A 19,068-nucleotide genomic window follows, 5' to 3' on the forward strand; every position below is an offset into this window, starting at 1 on the left:
ATGCTACTACAATTAATAAGACATAGTACAAGTTGTGATCCAAAAACAACAGATTGTCTCGACAATTTGAAAAATTATCCATTTCAGGAGAAGGTTTTGTGCATAGTGGTTCTGGAAGCTGTTTTCAATCAAATGTGCAGCACACAGATAAACGTTGGGATTATAATGCTCAGGAACAGTGTATAAATAAATTCAAACCACTCTGAGTTTGGAAACGGAGTGGACAAAACGGCGTCTCTTTGACATAGCGACAACACTGTCTTCTCTAAAGCAGCTCAACCAGGCCTCGCACCTTTTTTGGTGTATTCCGTGGGCGGGGATTATTTAAATGAGTAAAATTGTGACTTCACAAAACCCAGAAAAAAGACGTTGTAGTCAAAATGAGTCGTTTGTTGTAGTTGGAAAGTGAGTTCTGTTAAATAAAATATCTCCATTTAGAGTGGACTTTAAGCTTTGTAACCTTGCAGATATTTTTTATGCTCAAACAGCAACATTACACACTAACTAAAGTTGAAAAAGTAAAAAAAAAGCATAATAATAATAATAGGGCCCCTTTAAAAACACAAAGTTTCATTCTCCATGATATGTATGATATATAACAATGCTTTTAAAAGCTGAGCTTTATGCATGGACATTCTCTCTCCAATTAGCTGTCGAAGAAGAAAATGACAATGACTCAAATAACCCAAACTGCCATTTTGAAGACGATCAAAGAAAATGGCACAAGACCGTGAACAAATCTAAGTATCATGGAGCCCGAAGAGCCATCAACCAGCCAGTGGGGGCTGGTTATGGGCCGAATTACATCACCGCATGGCTCTATATAGTGCAGGATATGTGGGGAGAGAACTGATGAGGCGTGCAGTCAGTGATCCGGTTCGGGTCTCTGCCACTGGAGTCGTCGCTCAGAGCCCACAAACCTAGAGGCATGCGCTTTACCCCACATTCCTGCAACGCAATGGCTCAGCTATGCTCTCCAGGCATTTCCATCAGCGGCCTGTGGAAGGAAGCATGTGCTCTGAAGGAAGGCTACAGTGGATTTACTATACCTGTCTGTGATGGCCTTCATAAACTCCTCCAGCAGCTCATCATAGGCCTGTCCACGTACTCTTTTATGCCTCAGACCAATGTACAGAGGGTCCTTCAGTAGTTCCTGCGACAGGGAAAGAGAGAAATAAAAGGTTTTTAACCACACTTTTTAGAATCCCAGGCATCAAGTAGAAACAATAGCATGACATGACAATTCATCATACTCTAATCAGTGGAAAAAATGAGAACCAAAAATAAAATACCACCAAAACTCAACAAGTGAATGTTTATTGTGTATACAGCTCCTCTTTAATTAGTTTACATATGGTAATCTGGTTACCCCGCAGCTGGATAAAGCTCTCACAGTTATTTGTGCCTGCGTGTGCTTAAGGAAATACAGACCGAGAACAAGAGAAAGAGAAATGCATAAAATCGTAAAAAGAGACAGAAAGAGGACATGTGAGGAAAAATAAAAACCCTGCATTTTCAATTTGAAAGTCTAGCAGCTGTCGCTCTTGTTCAGATCTGCATACATCACACTGTGAGCAACAAACGCTATGGGAAAAACAGAAAAGTTGAGAGAGAACGCAAGCGTCATATAAAAATTCTGTGCGCCCCATCACTGTCAGCATGCCAGTCAACCAGAAAAGAAAATGGATTAGCAGAGCACTCTCAGCAGTTCTGATGTGTGGTGCATACTTAACATCGTATGGCAACAACTTTGGAGCTTTTTCCATGTTTTGATCACAGTGAAAGAGGAAGTGCTTTCATCTGAACTCATTCCCACATGGCACACAAAATTTCAGTCATAATCAGTTCTGACGATCTGTCCTCAGTATAAAAGCATTTTTTTTTTATCCGATAAGACTAGTGAAAAAGAAAAAAGTTGTTTGGGACTGAAAAACTCTTAAACTCTTTATTTCTATGAGACTGTCTTTAAGATCAACATGTAGTTAGAAAATAGTTTGATTTTTAATTTCATGTTATTCAGGGTTTCTGCAGGTATCTTCAAATTAAATTTAATGCCTTTTTAATGCCATTTAAAAAAAATTTAATGCCATATACGACCCATGACTAACCACGGATATATATATATATATATATATAAAATGTTTTTTTCTTTTCTGGAACACATAGGTGTAATTTGCGGGTTGGACATGTCGATTGTGTCCCCACCATTGTTTAAACATTTCGCCCGGCGTATAGGACGAGTCGCAGGAATGGTGGTGTTTCAGTAATATTATTATTAGTGTTTTTGTTGTTGTTATTAATAATTGCTCAGACTTGCAAAAGAGAAGATTTGACACATGACACTGACAATTCAACCAAATACAAAGTATTTATTCTCTTCCTCTTCTACCTGCACCGTCTCCTCCTTTAATGGGCCTACCCTTTTCGCCACCCTCTCTGGGCCGGCATCCTCTAACCTGGCCTTTTTAGGGGGCTTTCCTCTCAGGGCGAATGAGAGGATGCTTAATTGCTTTTTACCTGACATCTGTGAAAGACAGATGCAATGATTAATGCATCCATGGCCAGGATATAATTATAAAATATGACATGATTTTAAAAGCCAACCATAACATCAACTATGCAATACACTTTAATTTATTTAGTGCTTATAAAATTATTAAGCCTATTTGGAGAGAGAGATGTTTATAATGTGACAATATGTCAGTCATCGTGTGATAACGAAAATATGACTAGGCCTAAACTACTTGTTCTGAGCAGGTGTTGTCAGTGAACAGGCTGTAAAACTGTTGTCTAAGTTACAGACACTCATAAAAAACTGATGCTAATTATCTGGGAAACATTCTCTAACAGCAGTCAAGTTGTCATTGTTTGTGTCAAACAAGTTGTGAATTTTTTGTAACATTAAAACAGGAGATCATGACTTATCTTGAATCTTACCCAAATACAATAGTGCTATTTTCTAATTGGCTAATGTGTAGCCCCTTTCTTTTTTTTGATTGGCTGATAAGTGGCAGGCTCGACTAAGAACTGCAGGGGAGACGTGCTTGATTCCTGTCGGTTCCATAGTGAGAGCGGTGAGGCCAGAGACATTTGGGGCGCTGCGGCATATTAAATATATTATAAATAGTTTTTCAGCGTGAGAAATACAATGTGTGGCGGGAGTGCGTGACAAAAGACCGAAATGAGTGACTGTCACGCACGCTCAATGCGTGACACTTGAGAGCCCTGCAGTGTTCTGTTGTGGCTAGTGCACATTGCGGTGAGACTCTCTTTTTGTTACGGTGAAATCACAAAACATAATGCACACAAAGGTGTCAGTGCTTGATATACAACCACTAATAGACAATTGGTTTTGATGAGGAAAAAAATATATACTACTTAGTGCGGATTAGAACCCAGAACCACTGACATGCTTGGCAAAAGTTCTGCTACTGGACCATTAAAGTACATGCGTGTAACAGTCGGGTCTATTCTCACTACTAGCAACATATATTAGATCTCATTAAACGACAAATTAAACACAATGTACTATTTAAATCTAACGACGATTTGTGGCCGTCACACTGCATATGGGATTTTGCGGCACTGATTCCCATTGTCCCCAACTTAAATGCTATTTTACAAACGCCGCAAAATCCTTCATCATTTTTACCACTAACAGGCTGCAACCATGTCTTAAAAGTTTTGTTTTCCAGCCACTTTGACTGGAATTTGTACTTTCACATTTTTTCAAGGTTCAGACCTGTCCACCGCTGTACAACCGACCCGCGTCACCTCCGCATCATGGCACTTTTGCTCCGGTCGGAAGCAATTACCAAACTGGTTCCGCATATTTATCACACGAACGTACATATTTTGCGACAGCAAATACAAATTATTAATTATGAAGGCTATATTAAAATAAATTGATATAAAATTCTCTTCAAAACTATAAAAAAAAATTAATGACTGTAGGAATCAAAATTAATGCTTTTTAATGCCTTTTAAGGCCTTAATTTTCGCAAAATCCATTTAAGGACTTTTAATGCTTTTTAATGCAGTAACCCTGTTATTGATCTTATCAATGTTTCTTTTTTGGACATCATAATTCTTGATCATCGTAATTCATAACTCAATTTTCCAGTGAATGACAGACTTGTCTCTGATGACATATGGCAGGCTTCTCCAATCTTTAAAGATCTGTCGCTTCTTCTGTTTCACAATGCAAGATCAATATCATAATCCATGAGAAACCTTTCGGAACTGTGCTGACATGCTATAGCTGAAGAAAAAAAATCAGGCAGGAAGGCTGAAATTGAACTAAGGGGATATTTTTCTTCCAGCACTTCTTTGGATTTCTCCTTAAGAGTTTTACACAGCAATTGTGCTCATAAAGGTGCCCTTAAAAGGGAGGACTGTCTGGTTTCTGGCGGTAGGTGAATTCATCACTGTGGGAGAGGAAACAGAGAGTGCAGTCTGAGATTTGAGATGTGACTGCAGGCAGATTTATTGTGCGTTCATAATGCACTTCTAAGTGCACACTCTGTTGTGACTCACTTTGTTGTGACTGTTTTTTAATCTCAAGACAGTCGCTATAAAAGTAGTTTCTCTGAACCTCACAGTCAGGAACCAAAACAAACATCAAACTGCCACTCCTCCTCAGAAGTGACATTTTTTTCAGTTTTGCCAGATATCCCATCAATGGGGCGGAGACAAAATAAGGCCTTCCCACGCTACATTTGTAGGATAATCGTAGACTGCACCAGGACAAAACCAAAAACTGTATTATTTGTCATGGCCAGGATTTTGCCAAGCAGGATGTCTTGTGTTGGTCCTGGAACCTTCTGTCAAACAAATAATTCATGACACTATCGCTAACTTTAACCATAAACTACACCACATTTCGAAAGTTTGGGGTCAGTAAGATTTTTGTTATTTATTTTTTTAGCAAGAATGCTTTAAATTGATCAAAAAAGATAATTAAGTTAAATTTAGAATCCTGAAAAAAAGTATCATAACATTTCTTGAGTACCAAATAAGCATATTAGAATGATTGAAAGTAATGGCTGCTGAAAATTCAGCTTTTTTCCAAGAATAAATTGCATTTTAAAATGTATTAAAATAGAAAAGTTATTTTAAACTTATTTCACAATACTACAGCATTAACTGTAAATGAATATGTTCAAAATTAGAACACCATTAAAGCCCCACCCGAAAGTCTAACCTAAAATCTGACAGGTTGATGAACATGTGGTTCTGGAAGCAACAAAGATCCAGAAACATCCTACTCCTTCATCCACAAAACTTTTTTCCATATTAAATTTCCAATCAGTAATCTCTTGATCTTCTTGCCCATTTGATACATCACCAGAATGTATTCTGGTAAAATTTATATTCACAAAACGCAGGAAAAATGTAATTTGTTGACATTAGATAAGGCTAATTAATCTGAAAACGGAATACATCAGATTACAAGCTAAGATAATATATAAAATAACAAGATGTGCCTGCTCTCACAGAAAGTGAAGTGCTTGAAGTTCTCAGAAGAAACAAATCGTCTTGGGTTACGACTGTAACCCTTGTTCACTGAGAAGGGAACGAGACGCTGCGTCGAAGAAGACACTTTGGGGAACGCCTCCAGCATGATAGCGTCTGAAGCACGTGTGGAACAAGTCACATCTCAATTGGTGTTGTGTCATGACGTCACATGTGATGTGTACACGGAAGCTACAAAGGGACACCGGCACACAACAGTATTAGCTTCTGATAAGTCGAAGTAAGTCGTTGTCAGGAACTCAGGAGGTGTGGCAAAGGAACTTCTCAGGGAACAAGGGTTACTGTCTTAACCCGAGACGTTCCCTTTTGAGGGAACTTGCACTGCGTCGAAGACGACAATTTGGGGGAACGAAATACTCACTGCGCCACACTGACTAGTGCCTTTCCTGGTGTGAAGCTTGTAAGGCACAGCTCAGGATGAGAGGACTTGAGAACTTGGCGTGGAGGGCAGATCCAAGCTATAATATCTGATAAAGGAGAGGCCGAACCAGCAGCATCACAGACCTCTTGAAAGGAAACCCCCGATAGAAAGGCTTTGGAGGATTCCACTCCTCTATTCGAGTGAGCTCTTATCAGGAGAGGAGAGGGCAGACTGCGCACCTCATACACTGAAGAAATAGCCTCCACAATCCACCTGCTAATCGTCTGCTTAGAGGCAGGGGAACTCTTCTTAAGTGACCCAAAACACACTAATAGCTGGTCCGACTTCCTCCAACCAGAGGACCTACGTACTGTAGAGACTTTAGGGATTAACCAAACACAAATTAATCTTTCTAATCTCTCATGGGATTCATTCAAATGTGATTCAGCATTTTGGATCTGAACACCAAATTCCAAAGTCACAAGACTGGCTCCAAATTGTCTAGAAAACCCCCCAGAGAAGACTTTTATGACACCCGGAGATAAGCCTAAACAGGAAGAACGTTGTCACTGTTTCATCTTAAGCAAGACAAAGCTGCTCAGAAATGGTGAAACGAGGCCTGACCACCAAGGGGCCTGACCACCTTTGACCTCCCTTAGCATCACCACTGCTGAGCAGGACAGCGATGTAAAACAGACCACGCTTTCATGGAACGTGAGAGACTTACACAGACTTTACATATCAAACCCATTAAAACTCACGCAGAACAATGCTCAGTGGACTTAAAATCAAACATCATAATTCTTGTTGTTCCTACAATTCATGTTTGTATTATGCTTAGATCACATATAAATCATGTAATTGTTATATAACTGTGTGTATGGATGAAAGAGTATCGTGCTTCCAATCAAAAGAATCGTATGCCCTTAATTCAAAAGGTGGCTTGTTTGAAATCTGTGTAAAATGTTTTGTATGATTATAATAATCTATAATGTTTAAACTGGGGTCTCTTGTTCTCTGCTAAGTGCTGGAACCCAAGCAGATCCCAAATAACGATAAGTAGGAACTCGATCCACCTCCTAAAATGATGCCATTGTCTCATTGGTCAGAATTCTCCAAAAGAGGTTGGACTAACTTTTAAGTTAAAGACCCGAACAAAGGAGTTAGTTGAAAGAAATTCGGTTCAGAGAGCAGTTCGGGGTTGCCGTTCGGTTTTGAGTTCGGTTCGGTGTTGAATTAAGTTTGCGCCTCTCTCTAGCAACAGCAAGAGAGTGTTCCTGTTCGTGCTTCTCTCTGAAAACAACAAAGAGCGTGTTCGCACGCTTCTACATCGACCAGACCAAATTAGACCAGCAGACAAATAACCCATCGAGATCGGGGTTAAAACAGCTCATTCAAGCCATCTAACTCGTCTTACTTTCATTTCTTCCTTTATTTTCTTTTTTCGTAAAAGTCTAGGTTCAAAGTTAAGTTGCTGCGAAGTTCGTTTAAACGTCTCTCCTGCAACGCGCTTCGAACTGTAAAGACTCTTATTCGCCTGCCAATCACACGTGACCGGCAGTTCAGAAACTTCCATCCAGGCACTTCAAAGACAACCAGCCACACGGACCCGGCCGGGAAACCCCTTCGACGAAGCACCGCAAAAAGGGAATTCCCTAAGCAACGCAAAGACAAGCAAGTAGCCTACTCCAGACTCTAACTGAACTGGTGCGTTAATGTAAATTGAATAACCTGTCTAAGAAACGAAGGTTTAAATTAATGTTTGGTGGTTCGTTCAGGTCATGTCTTACAAAGTGCATCTCACTCTGAAAACTCACTCTTTCTCTCTCTTCCTCTGCGCCTTGTATGAATGTGTGTGTGTGATTGTGTTTAGACCTTAGTTTTATGTGTTTAGAATAGTTAATAAAGTCGTCAATATATTTGAAAAGATATTTGCCCTGTGTTGTGCTTGCACATTTAATGTCTTGTACTGTCGATCTAAAGTTACCTTGCTAATACATAGTGTTTCACTATAGATTGGATATTTATATCTGTTGCCAAGGTTATAATTACGGCCCGTTCAAATGAACTCTAAACGAGTAATTTGCTCGGTTCCAAAGTGATTCGGTCAAGATTCATTGCAAATCGATGAATCATTCCTTTTGAGCTAAATTGGCCTTCCGGCCACCCTTAAATACATTTTATGTATATTATTATTGTGTGATTCGTTACAGTACGTAGGCCTCCAAGGCCCGGACAGGGCAAAGTAGGTGTAGCCTTTACTGATCAGCCGACATGTGGTGGTGGATGAAAGGCCTGCAGGATAACAGACCATGCCACATTAGGTGGCACCTTGGGCATGTAGCCTGGCCTAGGGTGGAGAATGGCCTTTACCCTCCCTGGAGCGAAGCAAAGGGGGACAACAGATAAAGCCTGGAGGTCCCCCACTCTTTTAAGGGACGTAATGGCTAACAGAAAAGCCACTTTAAAAGAGAGAAACTTCTCAGACAACTCATCAATGGGTTCGAAGGGTACCAGGGATAACCCCTCAAGAACCACTGCCAGGTCCCACACAGGAACCCTGGCCTGGATGACAGGCCTCATCCTCTCGAGCACTTAGAAGGAAACAAATGATTAGTTGGTGTTTCCCCAGAGGGCAACCATAGACCTTAAGTGTGGATGGGTAAAGACCATCAGAGAAATGGCTTTGGAGGAACTCCAGCACTGAAGCCACTAGGTAGTTAACTGGGTCCAATTGGCATTCTCTGTACCATAAAGTGAACACACTCCACTTTAAGGCTTAAAGTTTTCTCGTGGAGGGAGACCTAAAGTTTAAGATTGTCTCAAGAACCTCGGCTGAGAGACCAGTACTTAGGAGTTGGTCCCCCTCAGGGGCCAGACCCAGAGCTTCCACAGCTTCGGCCGAGGGTGGTTTGATGAGCCCTCGGCTTGAGAGAGAAGGTCCCTCCTGATGGCCTGCTAGGAGTGCTATGATGTCTGAGAACCATACTCGGGTGGCCAGTACGGGGCTACCAGAAGTAGACTGACCCCCGTCCCGACGGACCCTCTCTAGAACTCCCGGGAGCAATCAGGGAAAATGCGTACAGAGGCCGCCTCGGCCTCCTCAGAGCCAGATAATTCTAGCATCGGGTTCTCATCCTGAGCAGAGCCGCAGAGCGGGCTTCAGATCCCTGAATGGGAACAACGGAGCTGGCTGCTGAGAGCTGAGAAAGGGCAGAGGCCATCTCAAACTTTCCAGGCAGCTCCATTTGCGATCCCCATGAATATTAACGCCACGCCGCCTAGTCGGACACGGATCCCGAACCACGAGGAGTGCAAGCCTGGCCTGTCTCATTGAACAAGGCCAGGCAGGAGCGGAGCGTTCTGAGCAGCAGCGGCAGCTCACTGTTCGCACTGACAGCACCCTCGAGCGCTGCCTGTGCACGTTACGTCATGACGCAACACCAATCGAGACTGGAATAGTTCCACACGTGCTTCAGACGCTATCACGCTGGAGGCATTCCCCAAAGTGTCATCCTTGAAAGGGAACCACCTGAGATAATTCTGGCAAAATCAGGACAAAATGGATCCTAGATCAGCTTAGAGCTTAGATCGGGCCCAAAAAATCAAGCCTGACCCGACCCGAGCCCGTGCACGTTGTGTCCGAGCCCGGCCCGGCCCGACACATTAACTGTAATTATGAGCCCGAGTCCGATTTAAACCCGACCATTTTTAATACGTGGGCCATTATAACCAGGGGCGACGCCAGATCTTTTTTTTTTTAACGCAGGTGCTGAATGGGTGCTAGACCATTGACAGGGGGAAGCTGCGCAATTTTACACTATATATATATTATAAATACTATTAAGAAATGTACAGAAATTGGCTACTTAATATTTAATATTCAATTATTTTAATTATCACAATGAAAGTTTTAATTTTATTAAATTGAACAAGCACAACATTCAGCATTTAATCAAATAGGCCTATTCTTAAAGATTCATTATTATTAATAATGTTATTTTGACATATGTGTGCGACGCGTGCAACAAGCAAGATGTGCATTTGTAAATTCGGTGACCAGCGTGCCGAGAATTGATTTAATTTATGATGAGATGGCTCCAGTTCACAGGCTATGGTGACCGCGGCTCGCCGGCGCCTTCATGTCATGATTATATTGTCTGCTATATTTGCTTCTTATTAAATACAGGAAATTGCTTGATGAAAAATGTATTAAAATTAAGATACAATTTATACAAAACGAAATTCACTTTAAAGAAAGGCTTTCTACAAAACAAAAAATAATTAAGTGGTCAAAATGAACCACTCCATGTCTCCAGATATTGCGCATCTTCCTGTCTACTCTGTTCACTTTCATAATCAACATAGATGGGAAAAAAAATAACATTATAATGTTTTAATATGAAACTAAATGCGCTTATTTAAAGGCTACAACACGTATGCCTACTATACACAGACTCTCTATTTGTACAAATTGCTACACATTCATTTAATTCTGAATTTTGCACACTTAAGTTGAAAGGCATGTTGCCTTTATTGCGTACATTAATTAATTATTATCTTTACGAATAATGTAACAAGGACGAAGCATGTAAACTGCGTTGTTTATTTATTCAGAATCGAAATGATCGCAAATGGATCCGAATGAAGAAACGTAAAAAAAAAAAAAAAAAAAGAAAACCTCGCCCTCAGCGGTATGCTTGGAGAAGTAACAAAAGAGGACATTGAAGGCTGACTATCATCCTTTCTGTCTAGGCAAGCCTGCTTCATGTGTCTGCTCATCGTCGAAGTCCCCGTTTTTTTGCTGTCATGGGCGAGCAGCGCGCCGCACTTGCACTCAACAAAGCCAACACATATGTTGTCACTGCCCACGACTAATTTAAAATATTTCCATACCTCCGACTTTCCTTCATACTTGCTCAAAGTTAATTCTCCTGTTGTCTTTTTTTTTTCTTTACTTCTTCAAGCTCCATGTTGCACTTAAGCTACACAATACAGCACAGTGTGCGTGCGTGCGAGTGGAGGAGTCGCTGCGCGTGACACGTGACGTCCTTGATCAAGGGCCCGACCCGACCCGAGCATAGTGGCGGGAAATATCGGCCCGGCCCGGCCCAAGGGTCGGGTCGGGTCGGGTCGGGTCGGGCCGGGCTCGGGCTCGGGTAGAGAATCTAAGCTCTAGATCAGCTACTCAGAATTGAATAAGAGTACTGATTGGTCAGTGGGTGATGAGAGAAATCTCTTTTCTCTTCGGGATTAACTGGGTTTTGATGAACCATGCTTTGTGTGTGTGAACTGTATGTGTATGTAGTCTTTCAGGTGAGATTAAGGCACAGGAACAGTCAGGGTCTGTTAGCCACAGTGAGAGAAGAATGAGAAAATGAGTGTCAGAGAGAGAGAGAGAGAGAGAGAGAGAGAGAGAGAGAGAGAGAGAGAGAGAGAGAGAGAGAGAGAGAGAGAGAGAGAGAGAGAGAGAGAGAGAGAGAGAGAGAGAGAGAGAGAGAGAGAGAGAGAGAGAGAGAGAGAGAGAGAGAGAGAGAGAGAGAGAGAGAGAGAGAGAGAGAGAGAGAGAGAGAGAGATCCCTTTGCCTAGGCCACCCACAACCTAAACAGACAGCACTTTGTTTGCGATGACATCATTTGGTTTCCTTTCAGTATGTGAATGTATGCGTGTGGATGAGGTCACATGAGGTGATAGCAGTTGAGACAGAGTATCCCAGCAGTCAATCAGCAGAAGGAGCCTCTAAAGTTCAATGATGATGTGTAAGAGACGTCATCAGAGATCATATTCCCCTTTTACACCAGACACATCAACAGACTTGGTATCGGCGATCATAATCTGTTGTCTGGAGGTCTGTGTATACAGGAGCTCAGAAATTTCCATGAAATATAGCACTGTTTAGACAAGGCACAATACTCCAGAAAAACTCACAGGAGGTGTTTACACAAATAGTGTTTACATGGGTTTGATTGTAAACTGCTTTGGCTGTTTGTGTGTGTACAATCTGGATCTACACTGCAGCTGCAAAATTTACTGAGCCTGTCCTCACCTATCGGAGTGACTATTTGTATTAAGGTGTAACTAGTGAAAGTGCAGCTATCCGTAGAAAAATTTTGATCCTAGATTATGATATTTTCAGATCCTGCCTGATTATCTCCCAATCTATAATTAAATTAATTAAATACTTAAAATACATATAAATACTTAAATTAAAAACAATTGTTTTAAACAAATATATATAGGCTACACACATTTCAAAATGACATTTTAATTGTACTGTGTTCTTATACTATTTATTACTGAACAAATAAATCTATAAATATATATACATTTCTCAAAAACCTCATTAGATTTAAATATAATCATAATAATAATGTTCAAAATAAATTTGACTAATGTGTTGTTCTTATACTATTTTAGAATTACTGTATCTATATGCTTGAAAATTTGATTGTTAAAATTTTCTATATTTTATAATAAAATATTTATATTTAAAACAATATTTTAGTAGTATATATTTCAGTATATAATACTATAATATAATCTAAATACTATACACAAATAATATGTATAAAACCCTAAATATAATAGGATAGCATATGTAATAGTGTATATATTTTCACTGGAGTGCAAATAACAACTGCAATTACAAGGAGCAAATAGTATCTGACAGGAAATCCAGTTTGCTGACATGAACAATTAGCGCACTTAAGCTATCCATAAAAAACCTGCACAAAGCCCCTCCATGTTATTTGCACATCTTGAACTTTCTCTAGCAGCCAGACCACAGACAGCGTTCTTTACGGATTAAAGATTAACCAGAGCGTACAGGGCCTGGATCAAGCAACCATAAATGATGCTGATCCTGGATCAGATTCCTTACTGTCTGAATTGACGTTAGTGGCTGTGTTTGGAGAGTTATAACTGACCCAGGTGCAGTTGTCAAGCTCCCTCTGAGAGGCAGAAAGAAAGGAGTCAGCCTGACCCCAGTCAGTAGGCGTCTTGCTCCTTTACAAATAACAGTAGACTTAATCCTTTAATAACACTCATTTTATCATCTGACTGCACAATCCTATAAAATGCACACACACAGCTGTGGGGGTATAAGCAGTGAGTTCATTAATCAGATCTGTCATCTCCTCAGAATATCCTGAAAACGAGGTCTTAATTACCTCAGACTTCATGCAATGTCGGCTAAATGGTGCAGCAGAAGAAGTCTGTCCATTTTAGACTTCTAGAGGGACAGAAGACTCTTTATCATGAACGCATGCATGCAACATTAACCCAGACAGTGCAAAATAAACAAATAAATAAAGTTAAACCAAAACAAATGATAAATGAATTAATTGAAAAAAAAAAAAAAAAAAAAAAATTCCTCCAGCTGAATACACTTGGATGCAGACAGAGACAGGGGCCCAACATCTAGAGTCAACTCATTAAAGTGTTTTGATGCCTGAGGATACGTTGAATCGCTGACTGGCCACTGGATTTAGCATTGCAGCAGAAGACACATGTGGAGCTGGCCTGCACAATACTGAAGCTGAACCGAATGGGAAAACTGACTCAGAGCAGTTACACAACAGTGTTAATGTGCTTTTACCCTCTTACTCATTTATGAGCTTTTGTACAGAACCAACAAGAGCGTGAAGCTGTCAAATGAGTTAAGGAACTTCACATTTTTGTGTAAAAGCAAGAATTGTTGACATGACATATGACCTCATATTAACTGAGATATACATAAATGCATACCTTGAATTTTTTGTATTTTTTGAGAGAAGTATCTTATGCCGAGTACACACTGCACGATTTTATCCCTGATTTTTACTTGCCGACAGTTTTGTGTAAATCACTGACAAATCCCAGAAATCTGAGGCAAATCGGTGCTTGCTCACGTGAGTGACAATCGTGTAGTGTGAATGAGCAAAGACGCGATCTAAGAGATGCGCCGATGGCCATGAAATATTTAGCATGGCTTAATATTTGGACCTGTCTGTGACTCAGAGTCATGTGTTTTGACTGGAAATTACATCGGCGACGACCTACAGCCAGTGAGAGTGCTAAGATACAGGGCAAGGGAAAGTTCAGGGGGGAGGAGTCCTGCAACAGAACGTCAGCAAGCATGTCTTCTGATGGCTTGTTTTTTCTTTGCTACAAATCAACACAGACAACTTGGACCACAAGCTTCTTGAGCAATCATTTTAAAAGAAGAAATTCAGTCTCCTCTCACGTGTGATTTTATATTATTTCCTGTATCAGTTCTCATGTGTGTTTGGTTTGTAGTCCAGACAGAGTTGTCTGCGATTCTTCCTATTGAAATGTTGTCGCCGATCCGTCGTGTAATGTGCACACAAAAGCAATTAAATGGTACCCCAGACAGTCTTGTAGTGTAAGAAGAGCAGCAATCTAATGACTTTGAAATCGTGCAGTGTGTAATCAGCATTATGTTCACCAAAGCTGATCAAAAATACAATAAAAACAGTAGTATTGTGAAATATTATTACAATTTAAAATAACTGTTCTATTTGAATATATTTTAAAATGTATTTTATTCCTGTGATGGCAAAGCTGAATATTCAGCAGCCATTACCTCCAGTCTTCAGTGTCACATGATCCTTCAGAAATCTGCTGCTGAAAATGTAGCTTCCCAAATTCTTTTAAATTGTAATAATATTACTGTTTTTACTGTATTTTTGATTAAATAAATATAGCCTTAGTGACCATAAGAGAGAAAAAAATCGGATTTATTCCAAACTTTTGACTGGAATACATTTTGATAACTTGTATTTGTATTTCGACCCGCTGTATTTGTAGCCAATGAGCTTGCTGCTCATCTTTCAAATGATTGCCTATTGTTTGCCGTAGCAGTTTGCAGCGTGCTTTCACAAACCCTCCTTCTCCAGCTTCACCTGTATAGATCTGCTAAGGGGGCGATTCATGAATGCTTGTACAGCAGCAGCATGTCTTGCTTGCTCATTGCAGCATGTGGTGTGTATAAGCAGAGGCATATTCGTACTTGCTCTGCAAAAGCAGCAAAAAAAGCAGCAGCAGTAGCAGCGTAGAAGATCTATTCTGCCAAGACCAAACACATTAACATTGTCATACACATTACCATGCCAAACTTTCTGAGATTTGTCATGACAGAAATATACATTTTTTGACCTAGGCCCAGCAATTTTTCTCCATTACTTTGTGTCTATAAAAAATCAGATTAAATTTAATCCACTAAATTGAAATGAATGTTAACCCTCTGGGGACCAAGAACGCGCCCGCGCGTTTTGCTGTTTTTTTTTTCACATAGCAGCAACATAGACTTAAAGTACTCCGTCATTTATGGTCATATAAATAAAATCAATACATGATTATAAACTATAGAGGGTCTTCTTTTTTTGTGTACACTCACATTAACATCAAAACCTTGTTTTTTTTTTTAAATAAATAAAATAAACAGGGTGCGCTTTCAGCTCACTCTGTCTCCGCAAAAATCTTTCTGAAACATGTCTGGAAAATGAACGGAAACTCCGCTAATACTTATCACACAAACATGAAACATACGTCTAAAGAACGCTTTAAATTTCTACTTTTAAATAAAACAATTCACATTTAAAACAAATATTCTCCTGCAATGTAATCTGTCTGAAACTAAAGAGAAGTACAGTTTCTCCTGTCTCAGCTCATTATCGTTAATTTGTTCACACCCACTCGCAGAGCGCGCTATTCATAAGATAATGTGTTGAGGCCATTTGCAAAATAGATAAACGCCCCCAGGCAAATGCTGTAAACGCACTATATTTTTTAGTCAGATTAAGATTCGTCTTGCGCGGCTATGAGGAATAATCCTGGGACATTTAATACAGAAGTGCTGGTTTATTTTCACTTCGAGGAGGAGCAACAGATTCAGCTGAGAACTGTAAGTGTTTTATGCTTTGTTCTAATCGCGATATAGAATAACATTAGTGTCTGTAAACGGAAAATGTGAATCATGTTTCTCTCTGTGTGTGTGTGTGTAAATGAATGAATGAACGCACATATACGCACTGTTACAGACGAAATAAAAGACAAAATTTCGTTGACTAGTTTTGGATAAAGTTTTTCAAATCAAATAAGCTTCAAATAAGCTTCAAAATAAAGACATCAGCTTTTGTTAGGAGTTTCTGGGGATAGAAGTGTCCAGACGTATGCACCCTGTATTTTAAAGAAGAACATTTAATTATTTGCGATACATTATTCATTCACAAAGAATTCAGGGACATTATTCACGTCCCTAAAGGTTAGAGTTTTCCTCATTTTTTAATTAAGGCATTAAGATTTTTTATTCCTCTTTTTAGTCAACTTTAGCATGGGTGTGTTCACTTCTAATTCTAAGCAGTGTGTGTGTGTGTGTGTATATATATATATATGGCCTATAATTAAAAAGCTATTTTAACCAGAAAAATCTACAATGCATGTCCAAAGTCGTGCAGCCATATAGTTTCTCTTGATATCAGTCCTGCTGACTTCAACATCCACAGGAGACTGTAATGAAAAATCAAACACCTTGGAAATGACAGGTATGTACTATGTTTCAGGAATGGGACAATGCTGTGTGACTGTGTAAGCCTCTGTCTTTATCAGTGTTTACTAATGTGCTTTTTTGTCCTTTGTTGTGTTTGGATTATATTGTGTTGTAAATAAATCCAAACAATCTAAAAGCCATTCTTTTTTAAATCTCCTCATTCTTTGTGCAAGGCTCCTCGTAATGGGGCCTGATAGCACCTAATAGGGCCATTATGGGAGGGTCTTTGTCTTTCTCAGGTGTGAAATTCCATACATATTAATGAGAGATCACGCCTCCTTGCATAAATCTTTCTCACACTAAACACGTCATACACATTATAAAATACTTTATTGACTTATCTGAATGAGTAGTCAGGATGATTCTCACATAGTTTTGGAGCAAATATTCTAGACTATGTGATACAATTTTCAAAAGTCTTGTGAAGAAATAATCAATATGTGTTTTGTGGCCTTATTTCAGAAACTTTTATTTTTAAGTTTTTCAATAACCATGCATAAATAATATTCTCTCAAAAATACAAACATGTACATACATGTTGCTTACAGATTATGGTAGCCCCGTTTGTGCTATATAGAGTGAATTTACACCTTTGCCATTAACATGTTTATAAATAACTGAAAAAAGCACAAATGTTAGTGCATGTCAAAACATCCCAAGGACCCCAAAAAACCCTTGGTCCCCAGAGGGTTAATGTCACGACCTACAGTTGTACTGTATACATAAGCTACTGTATAACTTCAACAAAAAGACAAGTCTCTGAAGCACAAAGGCTTGAAAGTCATACACTCTTTCTTAGTCTCTTCTTTTCTCACTTTACTCTGTCTTTCTCCCTCCATCTGAGATTTGGCATCTATGATGGCATGGCTTAGCCACTGCTCTGGCACAGAAGGGGAGTGCCAGGTGGACACGGGCACAAAGCCTTGGTAGATGAGGCAGTGGTTTTCTATTTCTGCAGTGCCACACCCTTAGCCCTGTTGCGAGCGACACAGACTTTATGCTCACTATATTTACCTCTGAACTCAAAGGGCTATTCATAGCCTACAGCTACTGCAGCAGTAACCTACGTCCTTCTGCTACAACACTGCAACGTTGCGACCGTTGAAAACAAACAAGTTGGCAGATTAAAGTCGTGAGAGAGGATGTGGTTGCTATGAATAGTTATGTCTTTGATTATGTCAAGGAGAGCGAGATGGCAAGCGGGTGTCAGCAGTCACGGTCTGGATGGCTGTGGTGCCACATGTCTGCCTACCTCATTGTCTGTCCCCACATCCAGCATAACAGGCAGGCACTGCTGAGGCGGCATTCCACCACAGGCGGTGTAGAGGGCCAGTTTACCCACTGGGATGCCCATGCCATAGCAGCCCAAATCCCCCAGGCCCAGTATCCTCTCTCCATCTGTCACTACTACAGCCTAGCAAAAAATACAACCAAGTTATTGAGACAGTCAGCAAATTCAGAAAGAGACTGCATGAACAGCCAAATCATTTGTCAAATTTTAGGTGAACAAAGTTTTTTTTTTTTTGCCAAAAATGTGGGCCATGCATGCATTATAGGGACACACACACACACACACACACACACGGTTTTGCTATCTTTGTGAGGAATCTCCATAGGCGTAATGATTTTTATTGTCACATTTATGTTCAGTTAGTTTCTGTTTTCATGGACCTTTAGTTTGTTATTTTCAGTCACACTGTTCCTTTGTTCAGTTTCCCGCCACTCTTTTGTTGTTATGGTAATTAATTTAATCAGCACAGGTGTTTATCATTACCATTTTAGTGTGGATTATTATATAAGCATCGTGCAGAATTTTATTGATAAGTTTTGTCTTCTGTCTGTGCAAACACCCGTGACATTTATACTGTACAAACTTTATATTCTATCCCCTTGTGTCTTGTTACAAAACATTTTTATTTGAAATAAAAGCTCTTCTATTTAGGCACCTGTATTTTTTTTTCATGATTTCCAAAAGATATTAAACCGCACAACTGTTTTAAACATTGATAATAATAAGAAATGCTTCTTGATCACTAAATCAGCATATTAGAATTATTTCTGATGGATCTTATGACACTGAAGACTGGGGTAATGATGGTGAAAATTCAGCTTTAACATCACAGGTTTTACTGTTATTACTGTATTTTTGATCAAATGAATGTAGCCTTGGTGAGCATAAGAAGCTTCTTTTAAAAACATTAATAAAATCTTACTGAAGTGTGTATATATTGTTTTGGACACTACAGCAGCCCGCACTTTTAATTCACCCTACAAAGCTTTCTGATTTAATTTAAGCATTTTATTATCAAATCACTTTCTTTATTGAATTTGTATGTTTTTGCCCTGGATTAAACATATGCATTTATAACTGGATCTGTGATAGGCTAGTTTGGCTTGTAAGTCTGCCCTCCAGTAACAACAGATTTTCTGCTTTTATAATCACATTTCCGCATATTCACAATAAACTACCAAATTCAAAATAACAGCATAAGCTGTGTAATTCAATCCAATTACCGAACCCAATTGATCCCAAAGCAAGAACAACGTGTTTTTTCCCGTTAACATTGTGATGCAGATGCAGTAGGCGTTTAACCTTTTTACTGCTTCATTTCATGCCACCCC

The 19,068-nt window shown here is 39.6% G+C and overlaps 1 protein-coding gene across 1 annotated transcript in view; it reads right to left on the reverse strand.

Moving 5' to 3' along the window:
- Positions 1–19,068, reverse strand: part of me1 (malic enzyme 1, NADP(+)-dependent, cytosolic) — a 118,120-nt gene that overhangs the window by 15,483 nt on the left and 83,569 nt on the right. The window contains exons 5-6 of the mRNA XM_056258514.1: positions 17,699–17,860; positions 1,050–1,153 (exon numbers count right to left, since the gene is read on the reverse strand). Coding sequence (XP_056114489.1) covers positions 1,050–1,153; positions 17,699–17,860 — 266 coding nt within the window. The remainder of the gene's footprint in view (positions 1–1,049; positions 1,154–17,698; positions 17,861–19,068) is intronic.

The sequence above is a fragment of the Rhinichthys klamathensis genome, unplaced genomic scaffold, assembly GCF_029890125.1.
Source record: "Rhinichthys klamathensis goyatoka isolate OS25496 unplaced genomic scaffold, OSU_Roscu_1.1 h1tg000152l_1, whole genome shotgun sequence".
Lineage (NCBI taxonomy): Eukaryota > Metazoa > Chordata > Actinopteri > Cypriniformes > Leuciscidae > Rhinichthys > Rhinichthys klamathensis.